A 17,436-nucleotide genomic window follows, 5' to 3' on the forward strand; every position below is an offset into this window, starting at 1 on the left:
CAAGTTGAGAAAGTCTGGCTTTAGGAACCAATATTAAAGTATTCGCTAAAATGTTCTTTTAAATAGTCACTAAAATTAGGATTCTTAACTACTTGTTACAGAATGCAGAGATAGGCAGAATCTTGTAAAGGTAAAATTTAAGGAGTCACCACATACTAGTCTTAAAGGATTCTGCAACATCTTCAAATAGTAATAAAATTCAATGAAAAGCTATGCCTTAAATAAATATGTCTAGTTTACCCATACATTTTAGGAACATGGACTTATTATATAAAATGGATTATTCCTCGCACTAGTATAAAGATATAAAAATTATATGTTATGCTAAATCAATCTACTCAGAAGCCTAGATCTATTTGTAGTTACTTCAGAAATATCTGAGATCAGTTACAATTATTGTTGGATGAATGCGAAATACTTTAAGTCACTTTGGCTAATCCTGGCCTGCAGTCAATATAATAATTGAGGCCTTCCCTGTCTGTGCTTTGTTTTATAGGATGACAAACATTTGGTAATAATTTCTTGACTCAATTTTAACATCAAAAAGTAGCACTCTTAGCTTCTACTAGCATTTGTAAGTATTTACACAATATAAAAGGGAGCTCTTTTCATCAACACTATTTGTATTTCTATCCTTAGATAATTCCAAAGCACACTGAAATATATAATTTTAGTTTCAATCAGACTTTAGTAAGGGTTCACATGAAACACAAATGAATAACCTAGATTTTACAGTTTTTGCTTGGTCATCTCCACACTCTTTAGTGATTTTCTATGGAGACTAAAATGGCCAAAAGGCACAGTGGAAGGCATACATAACCTCTAGACTAGTTAATTGGTCCCTCAGTAATTAAGAGTTAACTTTATAAACAGACACAGTAGGTAGTGGTATTTATATACTAATCATATTTGTTAATGAATAAGTCATTGTGGCTCCAGAGAGGGCTAAGAAAAAAAAGTTCAAAGGTTAGAAGCGGACAGTTGTTTTGATATACTTGATTTTTCTGACCTTATTAATCACAGAAGTCTCCAAGTAAAAGGAAGCATTGAAGGTAGGCATGCAGGTGAAGGCTCAATAGATTATTATTGATATAACAGGTGTAAAGTATAGTATGCAAGAAAGGACAAATCATGGTTTGGATCTGACTGTATTTGGCAGAGGAAAAGCTAAAAGTAGGCCAGGAGTTATAACAGCACCTACACACAAATCAGCATAACATCAGATGATTACTAGAGGTAATGATCTGGAAAGAGAGCAATTGACTTCTTCTTTAGATGGACAAGGCAATTTTGGCCTCATTCCCAAGAAGTGAACAAGAACTGACCTAAAAATTGTTTGTTGGTGAACCACTGTGTAATAATAATGATAATTCAATTAACTTTGAGCATTCTAGTAACACAGGAAAAGTATTTTAAAAATCAAGTGGTTACCCAATTAAAACAAAAGATATAAAACAAAATACAGATTGTTTAAGGGAGGAATGGCAAGAGCTGAGAAAAGCAGAGAACCACAGGAAATCTGGAGATTATGAATATCTCAGTCCAAGCCCAGGGTAAATGGATGCTAAGGGTTAAAATGATCAGGAATTCAACAAGCAATCACCACAACCACCAAAATAACAATACAAATCAAAACAAAACCTTGCATGGTTAATAGAAAGACAATTCTATGGACAGAGAAAGGAGGCAAAATCCAAAGCTATGAAAATACAAAGGATAGGGTACACGAATCAGAAATTAAGGGGATCAAATAAATGTCAATTCACCATCACGCTATTGTCATACTTTCCTAGAGGAGAGAAACTGTTTCTAGATCATCTTTTTATCCACCTTTTACTTTTAAACATCTGGCATGGAGTAGATGCTCAATATTTAATAAATTGAGTGAAAAGGGATTCCTAAACCATTAATTACTTGTAGGATTACCAATTAGAAAAATCCATTTCAAATATCACAGTACAAAAGAAACACTCAGGGATAAAAAGTAGTGGATGAATCTATCCATTCTGCTGTCTACCAAGGGAGACTATTTAAACAGAAGACCATTCACAAATTGTCTTTTGATATAGATGTGAATTGCTAGATCAAACAGTATTAGAAGAACAGGGTATTTTACATACTTATATACATGCATGTGCATGTACATGGATGCATACATACACACATATGTATGTGTGCATTTTTTAGTTAGAGTGGCTAAATCATTGGTCCTACATGATATTCAATGAAGAGTTCTGAAAAAATGGTTTAGTGATATTATAAACCAAAATGTGCAATTTCTTATTACAAAATGTGTGGTTCCAGATTACTAGTGAATTGTTAATATGACTGGTATCCACAGAATGGTTTAAAAGAAGAGACTATGTAAAGAAGTGTTTGAAATATTTAGTAGATCTATAAAGAATATTAAGGTAAATTAGGATTGTTGGGTGGAATAGTTTATCTTTAAGATTATTATCAGGTGCATGGGGCAACCACAGGATTATATACTAGGCCTCCAGATGGAGATCAGAGCAAGGGGATGGTTTTGGTTAAAAAAAAATCATCCTTTATAGGTGAGATTGTCAAGCATTGGTTTTGTTTATTGTTGCTGTTGTTTTGTTTATTTTCCATCAGGGAAAAAGTTTATCACAGAGCCCTCCAAACTTCCTGCTTTCATCCCACTTGTGATCAACAGCAAGCAATTATGAGATAAATGACTGTAGCTTAGACTGTGACCAAGAACAGGGAAGCTAACAGGCCCACATGGTCTCATTAGCATGAAGCTCTAACCAACTGAACTAACCAGCCCCAGAGGAAACTAAAAGGAGATTATGTTTAATTCATGCCATGGGAATATATGAGGGAGGATAAAGGGAGAATGTTGAGATTTATCACTATCAAAGAAACAGGGCTCTGTAAAAGATATCATGTACAAATGCCCTCTGTTTGGCTGCAAAAGTGTAGCATTTTCATTTAATTTTTGAAAAAAAAAAGATTTTGCATTGTGTATTAATAGAGTTGGCACAAAGCAGCACATGTACTGCTGGTGTGATTTATTTTGTTTTGCTATAAAATGAGCTTTAAGCAGTGTAACTTACTGAATCTTCAGGAAAGGACCTGAATAACTACTCTACTTTGGACCAGTAATTGCAATCAGTAGTGAATCCAGGATCTGTGGGGCCTAAAATTAGGCAGTAGAGTGAGGGAAGAGATATTCAAGAACAAAGAATATAGAAATATATTTTAAAAATTTTACACACACATTGTAAATATATTGCTAGAGCTCCTCCCAGGGCCTTGGAAGGAGTCCATGCAAATGAGGGGCCCTGAACCTTCAGTAACCTTAAGGTAAGTCTACTCCTGGGAATAATTTTTTGAACACATAAATAACGTTAGGCTTCAATTACTATAATCTATAAGTAAAAAAAAAAGATCTCTAATCTTTAGAAAATATAGTGAGATCCAGATGAAATTTTGGGCTTATAGTATAGTTTCACTCCACACAGTCCCTTGAGGTGATTTGGTCAACTTCAGTCAATATGGCACTTCACATGATAATGATATTAGGATAATTATATTAAGAGCACATCAGCCTTATAATTACATAATGCCTGTAATCTACTGACTTGAACATTTTGCAAAAATCATCTTACAAAACATTTAATGTCATCACATCAAGATGAAACAGCTAAATGCCCTTATTTATCATTTTGTAAGTAAACTGAGATACCCACTGAATAACCATCATTAAAATATACTGTAATTCCTGTACTGATCATGAGACTGGTAATCTGGAATATGGACATAGTTTATTTTTCTGTGAAATCTATAAAATGCCTCAACCACCTTTTTCATGATAATTTTTAATAAAAGAGTCATGATAATAGGGAGATAGCATAAATACATTAGTCAATCAAATTAGTTGCTGTGAACTAGAAAAATTGTAACTCTGATGTGAATATGTAAACTGTATAATGTACCTCAGTGAGGAAAGGATATTACCTTTTTGTCTTTAACTAAGTCATTTAACTATTAAATATTTTATAATTTTACTTCTATTCATTTAAAACTGTTTTAGTCTAAAGTTTCATAGAATAATAATACCTTATAGCTCCTATTTAAAGAAGAAAAAACATTAAAACCATTGGAGTCTAAAAATAATATTATTTATTAATTAGTATTATATCACTTCCTCCTATCTACTGGAACTTCCTATTTCTCCCCTTTTGGTTCTGAAATGTTACATCTCCTTCATTTCTTACTATATTAATGTTAGATAAACATATAAGCTTGTTCATGAGAAATGTATTGGTAAATAGAATTATACAGAATATGTAAAAAAGGTGGGGAGGGTTCAGAAAGACATCAGATGATTCTGTCTGAGATAAAGAAAAAGCCAGGAGTGGAACCCATGCTAATAGCCTTCATGATTTAGAACACCAAAACTTGGCCATAGGAATACAAGCCATAAAAAGCACATCAGACCAGAGGATTTGGCACATATGAACCAATAACCTCTATGTAAAGCATCACGTAAATACAATCGACCTAGTCAAGTGTGTGTAAAGAACTGCCTCCATGTGAATCACAGAATTCAGAGACAGAGACTAAAGGAATTTAGTTTGCTAGATATGGACAGGCCTAGATTATGAATAATGTCCAAATAAAAAATACTTTAATAGCCTTATAACATCATGTCCATTATATATACACATTACCTCCAGCAATGAGAATTCTTACTTCCTGTAATGAAAATTTGTACTTGTGAAACTAAAATTTTAAAACCTTAGCTTTGTTTGAGAATAATCCAGTGTGTTGTCTTTTCCTAAAATTCTACAGTGCTCATGTTTTCCTCTTAATTATGCCATGGGATGTTCTTAAAACTTACAATTTTTTGCTGTAATTATCAGAAACTCTCTTTTAAACTGCTTTGAAAAATATTAGGGAGTCACACCCTTTGTCTCACTTGCTAAACTTCCTCAATAAAGCTAACAAAAGCTTTCAGAGGTGGAATTTTATACTAGAAAATGTCAATTCAGGCCTGTTAAATACAGTGAATAAACTTGCCTGCTACAGCAAGCATTCCACCCAAATTAACTAGGTGCGGCTTTTATTCATTGTTCAGTCACACTAAATAGAAGCTGTTTTCTAGCTACCATCCCATTTAGATTGACATTTCCTTTATCTAAGGGCTTATAATAAGCAAACTAAGTTTTTCAAAAGCAGATATGCTCTTCTGGTACCCTAGAAACAGATCAAAGTATGCTTTGTGTAGAGACATGAAGTTCAAGCCAGTGATATCAAACAGGTCTTAATATGCAACCACGCAAACATTAGAACTTGAAATTTAAACAAAAGCTTGACTATTTTAGGGAAAATAATCAGATTATGGGAGGATGTTAAAAGGGATAATGAATTGTTTGGGGAGAGTAGGTATCCAAGAAATTAAGCGAAAGCATATGTTACTTCTATAGTAATATCAAGATCCGTAATTAAGAACATTTCTTTTGAATCAGACTAGTGTCACTTAAAATTGTCACTAGCTGAATTACAACATGCCTCCAAAGCAGCTTTCTAGACCACAAAAGAGGATCACATCAACCATTGTGGGGTTAGTTTTTTCGTACACATAATAACTACAGAAATTAATCTTTTATTAGTTTATCACATCATAACGGCTATTGTTAAATAATCTACAAGTTAGAAAAGCAATTTCCAACTGTTCCCTGTGGTATCTAAGTGATGTCTTGTATCTTGTGATATGCTATAAAATAAAATGTACTCTTGTGAGTCATATCAGTCATGTTCTGCAGCCTGAAGTCTGAAGTCACCCTCACTGAGGAATTAAGAGAACTGTATTCTATTATAGAAAGCACAGAGAATCAAATTACAAAACACAAGAGGGCAGAATACTCAATGTCTGTTATTAGACTCTAAAAAAGCCACTCCCTATTCTCTAGTGTAAACCAGCATGATCAATAATGCATGAAGGGTTGAGGCTTGAAATGGAGAGACTTTACTGGAGGCTGAAGAGAAGATGAATAGTCAGCCTTCTGTCTTTATCCCTACTTTACCACAGGCTTTGCTCTCTGGTTCCCTGAACAGGGCATTTGATTAGTGCCCTGATGCTGTCCCTTGACCTGTGAAAAGATACATGATCCAGCTCTATAGGAAATGCTGGGTTCAAGTATGTGATAAAATCTGGCTCTTATTCTTTGCTTAGTTTGAAATTGGGACAGTTCAAGAGAGGCCAAGAGTAGTAACAGTGGCTGAAAAGCTCCCTCAATTTATTCCCCATTTACTCACATTTTTGGAGTCACCAAGCATATTTATTTCTCTGTGGCTTTGTTAATACTGTTCTCAGTATCTAGAAGACTCTCTTTCATATTCCTTTAGGAATAGGAAGGAACAGAGGTACTACAGTGTGTGAAGCCCAGGAAACAGTTTGAAGAAGGAATTTGACCCTATAAAGTAATCCTGAAGGCCAAGGAGATCTGAGGAGCTCATTGGTGGACTTCTGGGAACTAATTTATAATGTAATTAATCAGCACTAAATTCCAAGGCAAATATTTTTGGCAGACTAATAACATAGAACATGAAATCTATTTGTTTTACTTAAAATTGTCTAGGAATTCTAGAAAAGGAGAATCATGATGCAAAATTTTAGTGACTCATCAGTGCTCCCACCACCTGTTAAAGGAAGTGGGCCAGCTGGAATTAGAATAAGACAACACTGAATTAAATTTGAGGCCTGGTAGAACTCACCGATCAACAAAAATACTAGGCACTGGTTTCAAAAGACACCATAATCTTTAATTTCTGCAAAGGAGACTCTATGACTATTTTAAGTTAAAACCACCATCAAATACCTGGCTAGTATTCCTCAAGACTTTCAAGGTCATGGTAAACAGGGGGAAACTGAGAAATGGTCACAGACCAAAGGAGAGAGGGGACAGAATTCAAATAACTGCACTGTGGTACCCTGCACTGGACGCTGGAACGGAAAAAGAACACTAATGGAAAAAATGGTGAAGTCTGAATAAAGTCTGGAGTTAATGTAATAATAATGTGTAAATGTCAGCTTCTTAGTTTTGAAAAATATGCCATGGGAATATAAGATAATAATAATTGGGAGAACTGGGCGAGGGGTAATATGGGAACTCTCTCTATACTACTTTTCTTTAAATCTAAAATTATTTTTTTTTAAAAAGTCTACTAAAAAGCAACAATAACACCACTGTCAAAGATGGTTTGAATTAATATCCTAGTATTCGAAGATTTGCATGTAATACTAATCAAACCACTCCTCATGTTAAAATGCCCCTACTCCTTTATTACTATTCTTCTATAAACTGAACTTATGCTTAAATACAACCTAGATTTTAAAACAAACACACCTAATTGCTCCCTTCACATACAGGACAGCTTTGTATTGTCAATTAATATGTTAGCCTGTGCCCTAAATCCTTCTGTAACTAACTTTCCAAAGGCCCTGCAAGGTTATTCCAATGTAGGTATATATTCATTAAAAAAAGACACACACACACCATTTTTCAAATATAACACTGTGACTTACAAGTGAGGACATTTGAGCATTTTGGAGCATATACTGCATCTGCTGGGCAAACATAGCTGTGGCAGTCTTTTGTTGAATCAGATTGTTCCGTCCATTAATTTCCAGCTGTGTTTTTAAGTGTGGAGGAGGGTGAAGGTACTTGCAGTTCTCTCTAGTACACTGACCCTAAAAATGAAGAATTAGACAAATGTGCATTAATATTTCTATAAATCTGGTCTGGCTAAGAATATAAAATGTATATCAAATGTTCAAGAAAATTGAGGGAAATATTAGATAACCGTATACACATAGATATATTTTATAACTTTTAGATCCATTATTCTGGACAATTTTGGCTCTAAAGTTCTTTTTCCTGAATCTATGCAATGTGAGAAACATCTTGAAATCCACTGACATTCTGTTAGCCGAAGAATAAATCTCTACACCTGGTAGCCATGTTGTTCTTTAGGTTCCAGAGGCAATGGCCCTAGATCACTTGGATAATTGAGACCAAAGTGTATTGAAGACTCAGCTAGTTGGATGTTTTATGAATGGTTTAAGCACTTCCAAATAAGATAATATGTCTTTTCTGTGGAATCAAACATGTTTTTGCTATTGCCTAAATGTTAACATGGCTGTTGAGTATGAATGGTATTTACTATGTGGTAGCAAAGGATGTCACTGGACATATATTTATTACATTGTTAAATGTGACCTGTTGTTATGTTTAATTCATGAGCACTATGCAAAGCAGCTAATGATTCTCTCATTTAAATTACTAGGTCTACCTATATATTTTAAGATAAGCACAACTGCAAGTGGTTCTTTTCCCACAGATTATATGATTCTTTTCAGTGCCTAAGCTTATTGGAGATGGGGTGAAGAAAAAAGGCAACTCTTTTTTTTTTTTGGACCCAAGAGTGCAAGTCACCAGGCTACCTGAATCCCCAAGAGAAAATTAGTTAGTTCATCAAGTGTTTCCACCACTATGAATTTTCCTTATTTATAATGTCTAAATGGTTTACACAATCACTTCTCCATATTTAGTTATCTTGTTATTAAAATGTTCCAATATTTGAAGGAATCAAGGTGGTTCCTTCAAAACTTTATAGAGCTATGTATAATGCAAAACTAGGTGCACTGCAACTGCTCTTTTAAATGTTAGATTACTGAGATGTTAGATTATGAGATGGCTCTATTATTTTACCTCCCACGGCAAGAAGCTGAATACAAATTAAAACATAGCTTGAGAAATTAAGGTTTGACTATTAGTTTCCATCAGGTTTGACTTTTTGTTCCTTTCACTGATCAATTTTTTAAATCAAATTAAGTGATTTATAAAATCAAATAATATATTAGTTTCAATGTACCTTTACATTTCTCTGAAGATCCTGGGAAAGGAAGAATTTATTGGTAGTAAGAGAATGGTATTAACCCAATCTTTCTGAATTCATAAAAGTAACCTAAGAATACCTACATAATTTTAGTACATATAAGGGTTGTAAGGAAATTCTTATATGTGCTAAAAATCACAATAACAGAGGGCTTCCCCCTACACACACACCCATTGATATGGCTCCCAAGAGAAAATATAAGCTTCTTTTTACATATACCACAACCTGCACCAAGGCAAAGATAGTCACAAAAGTTTTAGTCCCCAGATTCTCTGCCCTCAACCCAGGATAGCTAAGGTTAGCTGGCTTAGAATTAACAGCCCTGGGAAGCAGTGACACTTGGTGGCTTCCATAGGCAAGCCTGCTAGCTTGTTTATACTTCAGCATTTCTCTTTCTCCTGCCACACCCTAACATTAAAGATTTTCCCAAAGTACAGTCCTAAAACTTCTTTCTGCTCTTCTCTCCAATCTCTTTTGCCTGGAGAAATGAAATTCTTGCAAAATTTCATCTATCACAGTAATTGCTCAGTGTTAAACTTCTATCTCTACCTCTGACCCTTCTGAATTTCAGTCCTCTTTATTACTAACTGCAGCAGCATTTGGAAATCCTGCCCCCTAACCAGATCTAAATAACTCATTCCTGACATTTCTTCTCCATAGACTATTTTTCTTCTTCCTGCATACATTTAGGACCCTTGCTCCAATTCCCATACCTTGGAAGAGTAATATAGCAGCAGTGAAAAAAAAAATTAGGTACCTGCTGAGCAGGAGGGCTTTAGGGTTACAAATCCACCTTGATAGCTTTTCCAGACAAGTAGCAAACACAACCATAGACACTTACATAGAACACAATTTGAAACTTCCTTCCAAAAAAAAAAACTGTAATGAAGATTCTCTCTTAAATTCAGAAATTCCAAACAACAGATCAGTTTTTTTTAAGAAAAGGAATTCATTAGAATTTTACTATTTCTTGCAATTTAGAGTTTTAACATTTTTTACATCGAAAGCAATCAGAGTGGGGAAGGAGGGAGGGAGAAAATAGGTGGCATTTGGCACATTTTCTGCCAATCTACAGATAATTACTATCTGTCTTTGTGTTTTTAAAAAGTATCCTTTATATATAATAACTTTTCTTAAGTTTTTTCCTGGGAAAGTAATGACATTTTTTTACAAAGCACAATGATATACAGAAAGAAATAGGAAAAATGCGAATTACACTTTAAAAATTACGTCAAGTTTAAAACTAAAATATGGAATATGAGGCAGCATGAGATTTAAAAAACTTACACATTTATTTATGATATTTAACTTGATTTATAAAGCATTTTCTTTTGAATGACAGAATCCATATTTTACTTCTATAACAAAGAATGCAGATGTATGGCAATGCTACCTTTCTGGAGACTTAGGCTCGTTAAAGTAAGCTTATAAAAGACAAAAATATCTGTATTTTCTATTTAAACAACAGATGAGAAAACCAAATAATTTAATATCAATACTATCTGTGGAACACAATATTTCAGAAGAAAACCAAGCCCCTTAATTTTTTTTTCAAAACGACTTTTGAACTCAGGATAATATATTTATATGCATGACATTTGGTGATAATAAATCTCCTCCATATAGTATTCATTCTTCAAGAATCCCAAACTTAATTATACCTTAATTATACCTACCTTAAACATACCTTCCTTGAAGTTTGGAGGTGGGGCAAACTTTTTTTGACATTGGTTATTTTGCTTTTAGTCCTTGTAGGGATTAAGGCTTTGGTAAGCATGTATAGATAGGATGGGGCGGAGACAGGGAAGGGATTGCCCTGCACAATATGTAATCACCTATTGTTTTGCCTTTTTGAAAATCAATAACTATGAACTAGAAAGCTTCCGGTGTTCTTCTTAGGCCAGCTAAGCACTCTGAAGGGGCCAAAAGATATCCTATCACACTGGGCCTATAACAGCCCAGAAAGGACCTTGGTCTGAAAAAATTTACCCCTCAGGTTTCCCAAGACAAGTCATTGGTGTCCCATGCCCTACTTCTAGACCCACAGGTTCAGAGTTGCCATGTGTTTAGTGCAAAGTATTAGACCACATCATAAATGACTCTACGAACATACCTATGACAGTCGCCATCCACTGGCAGAGCTAGCTATATCCTAAAAATGGCAGCAAAGACTACATATGCAAACAAAATTTTAAAAAGCATTGCAGTGATTAGAGTGCAGACTCATTTATGCTTGCTCCAATTTCACTCCTTTTCGATTTTCTTTGGCCTTAAAAACAAATCATTCTCATCTGGTCTTTTGCTATGAAACTGAGTTAGGAAAATAACAAAGTGATTAAATTGAAAAGTGATTCTCTGCTGAAATAAGTGCTACTATACCTATGAATCTCTCAGCTTCCCTTTCCCATCTACCCTTTTTGAAAATGTACACAAAAAGCAGCAGCGGGAGAAAATGGCCAATGAAATTTCTAAAATACATCTGCATCAAAAAGTTGACAAAGAAAAAAGTTGCAGAGCACTTATAACACTTCCAAAATTCAATCTATTTCCTTTCCCCTACTTTCAGGCTCTTCACAAATGAGTGCAAAGCCTTTGACTGAGAGAGAAAAGTAGCATTGTAGAGATTTAAATCCCACCTAAGTCTTGGGAGCTATGAGAGTGAGAGTCTGTCAGATATAAGACATTCCGTGCACTTGCAGGGTAGAAAAACCTCTGAAATGTACTTTGTCATTGTTGTTGTTGTTGTTGTTGTTGTTGTTCATGAGAAAAAAATTTTACCATCCATCAGAATAAGAAAAGAACCCTAGGAAGCTAAAAATTACCCTTTGTCAATCACTGTATCTTAACAGAAACAGCTGTTTGCAAAATGACTTGCTTCTTCAACTACATTTGGAACTTTGGAACTATGGGGAAAAATTCTATCTCTCAAATACAATGATAACTGGATTACCTTTTCAAAGACATCTCACTTCACTGCTTGCTAAACTACCAAGAGTTAAAAGTTAAATGTTAAATAAAAGCAATGAAAAGATGATTTGTTCTATGAAAAAAATTATTCTATTTTAATGGTAATATGTTAAATGAAAAAATTCTATTGATTAAATTGCCCCAATAAAACATACTTACTTGCATAGACATGGCCTCAGTTTTATGGTAGCACTTATCAAATCATACTATTAGGTTGCCTGGTTCCTACAACCACCACAGACCTTTTAAAGGCTCAGAATAATCTGAAAGAGCTAAGAGTGAGGCACATCAGTGTAAAGTGACTATTAGCCAGATGTCAGCATACTAATGGCAAATTCTCACTTTCTTCTTTTTATGCTTCTGTCCTTATAAAAATAGATATAATCTGCATTACTTTCTCCTCCTATGTTGTAGCATCTATGAATATCGATATACATGCCTAAAGAGCATCTTTAAAATCTTATATATAATTTTAATTTAAATTTGAGATGTAGACATTTTGAAAAAAAAACGTTTATAGTAAACCATTTCCTGAATATATTGAAGACAAAATTAATGAGGCTCAATGTAGACCCCATGGAGAGGGCCAGCCAAGTACACACTCTCCCACTGCAGTGAGTCCCGCATCTAATTTCCTTATGCTGTTGAAGTCTGCTTTCTTGACATCCCAAATACACATATACAGGGCAATAACTTGGGGGCAAGCCAGACTCCAAATTCAAATAGGTAAGAAGCTGGGAGGAGGGCAGAATGATTTTCTTGCCTATCTCAAAAAAGCTTTCAAATTGCGACCTCCAAAAGATGAAGGGAGGAATAGGCTCAGCAATTACACCAATGTTCTGAAAGAGCTCACTAAGATAACTTGATTAACAGAATCATAACATTTAGGGCTGGAACAGATTTTAAGGAACATCTTGTGCATCTTTATCTTACAGAGAAAGTGAAGGCCAAAGAAGTGATATGACTTGTCCTAATTAACAAGCAGCTCAGTATGGACAGAAGCCAAGTTTCAGATTCTCACTACCCTGTATACATTTTCAGTTCAAATGACTCTTCTGTAAAAATTTTTCTTAGCCCATCTCCCCACCCCCATTGTCATTTATCTCTCCCTCTTTTGTGCCTCCAGCTGCACCTTGTACTCAGTTTTATGGTAGCACTTATCAATGTGTACACTGTGATAAATTGTTTGCATGCCTATCTCCCCATTAGACTTTGAGCTTATCTAAATGCAGGACTATATCTTCCTCATCTTTGAATCTCCTGGAATGTTTCTGTGCCTGGTTAATAGTGGCCATTCCATAAAAGTTTGCTGAATGAATGAATAACCTTTATGAAAATCATCTATAAGGTCTAACCCTAAGTCTGCTGTAGAAGCCTAATTACTTCTCTTGCTATTTCCTTTCATAAGTTCTTTTTCCTTCCTCTAAGAAGAGAATAATAGCCAACACATGATTTAGCTGTTTCTGGTTGTCTGTTCCAAATGAACCATTATTCTATTCAGCTCCAGAAAACAGCTAATTTGTAACTTTTATTTTTTTTTTTTTGCTATGAATATATACTTAGAAGTCCATGTGATCATCATGGCTGAAAAATTCTGGAAATTCAGTATAACTGAACCAGAAGTGTCAGGAATCCATGAGGCACATAGACATTAACCACAATCTAATTCTAGGCTTGTGGTCACAAGCACCCCCAGGATATAGGGCCTCACAGGGTTGAATAAAGGAAACTGTAGCAAATTCATATTTAAACAGCACCTGGGCCTGCTCAAGGGAAACACAGCATTTCCAGGGCAGGCTTATAATAAACTGCTTTCTCAAACTGCTCCACCCCACCCCACATATCTCTGAACAAGCTGCAAGTCAAATTCCCAGAAGATATTTGGACAAAAGTGGAATACCTGCTTGGCTTTAGAATCCTCACACAAAGTGGGGGACTTCTTGAGAATCTCTATTACATATGCTGACTTATAAGAAAAATGTTCCCCTGTACTTCAAGAGGCACATTTAGATGCATTCACATTAAACATTTTTAAATAGTTGTGAACTTGAAATTTTATTTGAAAATTTTTGAATAGCAAATAACACACAAAAAAATCATAGTTGCTGTTCACAGTGAAACCAAGCGTGCCTCACCAATACCCCAAATGTGCTTCCCGTCCCTTCTTCAATTCCCCCCATGATGTAATCAAATACCTTTAATCACTTTAGAAAAATATTAACTGAATATCTATTCAATAAAAAGCTCCTCAAGAATGCATCATCTCTGTTTATAAAACAGCCAACCAGAATCAAATTAAAACTCAGAGACAATTGAAGCACACTGGTACCAAGTTACCAAAAGTCAGAAGACATTTCTGATGCTAAGTATTCATGGAAGCAAGCTGTCTTTAAAGTAGTCGATGGCTGTGAACATAAAATGTCATTGAAATACAGGAAAAGGGAAATAAAAAAAAATCCTGACATTCAATTTGTTGTTCCAAGAAAATACACATAAAATCATGCAACTTAAAAAGGTTACTTCTTCATAGAGTTTGCAATGAAACAACACAAAAGTGGTGTCTGTCTCGGCCCATAGTCAGTTAAATCTCCTGCTCTTAGGGTTCCCTTAGCTCCCTTTTCTGGAAACTCAATCCAGTCACCTACCGCAGTGATTTAGAACAAGGACAAAGAGGACAGCAGCTACTTGCACCTTTTCTTCCTGGCTAGGGCTTCTGCCAAGATTTCTATCAAGGGTGGCCAGATTTATCAAATGAAAATACAAGACTCCCAATGAAATTTGAATTTCAGATAAACAGCAAATAACGATTGAGTGTTAGTACACTCAAAATAATACATGATCTGTCAACCTTCTTCCTATTTATTCTTTTACCCTGGTGAGGTGAGCTAGTCAAATTCTCTAAAACCCAATTTACCTCTTTTACCTTAAAGTTGTAAGCAGCCCTCTCCATGGAATCAGCACACGTTTTACTTGTGCTTCAATTGCCCAGAGCAAAGCAGAAGACACTCTCAGCCCCAGCTTACCTGACCAGCTACAAGGAATTTAAGGAAGTTGACTCTTGGGGAAAGCAGTTTTTTATTCCATAGCTCCTCCCACAAAAAGCTTCACAAGGCTCCCTACTCTGTCAGCCACTCCACTTTCCCACCTACAGTGGTACAAACTGTATATTCAAATGACTTGATTCAAATGATGCCTGCCAGAGCTCCTCCTTTAGGTTAAGAAGAAGAGGGATATGAGTGACCACCAAACTTAACTCCTGACTTTAAATTTATATGAAATTTTTGAACATATGAATTATTCCAGGAAGATGAGGCTTTTATGTTTTTAAGGTTTTCATATGCGGGAGGAGGGTAGATTAACTTTTTTCCTTCAGCTTTGTCTATGGAATACTCAAATTCAAGCAAAAGTCATCCACTGAAGCCAGGAAAATAATTGCTTAAGCATCATGTTTCTACATGCTCACATAAGATCTATGCAGATACATATTCAAAGAAAGCAAAAGATGGCATGACTAGCCATTATTTGCATAGATTTCTTTTTTAGCCTATCCTTGATTATGCATTTTAAAAGAGAGGGAAAAGTAGAGGGGTAGAGCTAATTCTAATGTACAAAATAACATATTCAGGAAAAATGGCAACCCATAATAGTCTTACATTATAGAATATGTGTATCACGAAAGTGGCAATTTATGAACATTTAGGAATCAATTTTTAGACATAGTCCTAAATTTATTTTTATTCATTATGAATTTAGACTTCTTCATTGAAATTACCAGATTCAGAATCAGTACAGTTGGAAAGAATGAAATTGTACTATACTGGAGAAGTTTATGTGTTTAAAGATAACATATCATAGAAATATTAAATAGTAAAGCTGGAAAGGCTCCTGGAGATCATTTAGTCCAGCATTTGCCTGAGTGTATACCACAGACCACTATTCCCAAAAAGACTCAAAAACTGAGTTTCCTGGTTAAATACTTTTAAGAAACAGCAAACTATATTCCTGTCATGATGACTGACAACACCCCAAAGGTTCTCTCTTATATGTCCTACAGTAAAGAAACCTGCTTACTTTTGTTAACTCAGCATTTCCCAACATGGTTTAATCACACAAATCATCTTTTTTTTTGTCACAAAACATCTTTTAACAATTTTATTTGAGTATCCTCATGAAAATAGTGATCTAATTCAACTTCCTCCTACTAAAGCTCAAACTAAGCCCTGTGGTATTTTGTAAGTCAAGTTAGTTTTCCTTCATACTTTTAATTTCTATCTTTCTCCTAAATAGAAAAAGAACTCCAAAGAACTGGATCTTTCATTGAAATGACATTTAACATTTTCACTTATGCAGAAAGTTCTCACCTAATGTCGTTGATTGGTTCTTGAAAACTGAGACTTTAAGTGAAATAACTATATAAAAAACAATTTTACTGTAGACTAATTGATACAAACAAGAGTTAAGTTCCTACGGCATATTCCTGGTCACAAAAACATGACCAAACTTCTAAATAAAGACCTGAAACACTTCTAATATGAAACATTGAAAAAAATTTGAGCTATATACACATATAGGAAACTGGACTTTGGGTGGTAAATGCACAATAGAATATGCAGATATCAAATTATAATGTACACCTGAAAATTATATAATTGTATTAACCGATGTTACCTCAATAAACTTAATTTTTAAAAAAGTTTTTAAAAAGTTAAAAAATTTAAAAAAAGAAAAAAAGATTAATCGAAACAAGTAAGGGAATTCTTTCCAACCCACGTATTCTAGTTCAGGGTTGCAGCTGGATGGAGCCTTTCCCAGCAGCTCAGGGTGCAATGCAGGACCCACTCTGGACAGGACATCTTTCCACCACAGGGCATACTCAAACACACCTACACTCACTCAGCCTGGGACAATTCAGACATGCCAATTCACCTCACATGCACATCATTGGGATGCGAGAGGAAACCAGAGGCCCTGGAAAAAACCTAAGCAACCTTGGTGAGAATGTGCAAACTCCACACAGACAGTGACCTCAGCAGGGAATCAATTTTTTTCCCTCATCAACTTTACAACAAAACATTATTAGAGGATATGCTTCCTTGATTTCCCAAAAGCTAGCAACATGGTGAGTTTTCCTATGATTGCTACAAAGAAAGATCCCACAGTCATCCTCCCAACCGCCCTTGCCAAAGCTCTTAAGTTCTGTCAGATATTTCCAAATGGCTGCTGAGCTTTTCTTCTTTTGTTTGAATGCTTCAGTCTGGCAACTTCTGAAGTTACAACTTAAGTCTTCTCTGCCTAACTGGATTTCCTACATTGTGACTTCTGTCCCTTGAAATCATGCCAATTACCTTAAGTTTCCATGACTTTAAGAGTCTCAAGTGAGTTTTTACCGCACTGAAACTTGGGAAGTAAGAACGTATTTGGCAATCCCTTCAATTCCTTAAGGGTCTTAGTTTTCCACTCAACTTAAACCTTAGGATTTCCACTTGGCAAAATTAAATTTCCTGTCTCTAAGTAAAAAAAAAAGAGTATAAGGTGAGA

At 35.0% G+C, this 17,436-nt stretch overlaps 1 protein-coding gene across 10 annotated transcripts in view; it reads right to left on the minus strand.

The window, feature by feature from the left end:
- Positions 1 to 17,436, minus strand: part of MBNL3 (muscleblind like splicing regulator 3) — a 105,590-nt gene that overhangs the window by 22,456 nt on the left and 65,698 nt on the right. For 9 of the 10 annotated variants that reach the window (XM_036226458.1, XM_036226465.1, XM_036226456.1 and 6 more), the window contains one exon: positions 7,559 to 7,723. In XM_036226458.1, the coding sequence (XP_036082351.1) occupies positions 7,559 to 7,723 (165 nt within the window). Of the gene's footprint in view, positions 1 to 7,558; positions 7,724 to 14,821; positions 15,624 to 17,436 lie in introns of those variants that run through there. The other variant, XM_036226462.1, reaches the window with a different exon arrangement.

The sequence above is a fragment of the Rousettus aegyptiacus genome, unplaced genomic scaffold (genome assembly GCF_014176215.1).
Source record: "Rousettus aegyptiacus isolate mRouAeg1 unplaced genomic scaffold, mRouAeg1.p scaffold_m13_p_9, whole genome shotgun sequence".
Taxonomy (NCBI): domain Eukaryota; kingdom Metazoa; phylum Chordata; class Mammalia; order Chiroptera; family Pteropodidae; genus Rousettus; species Rousettus aegyptiacus.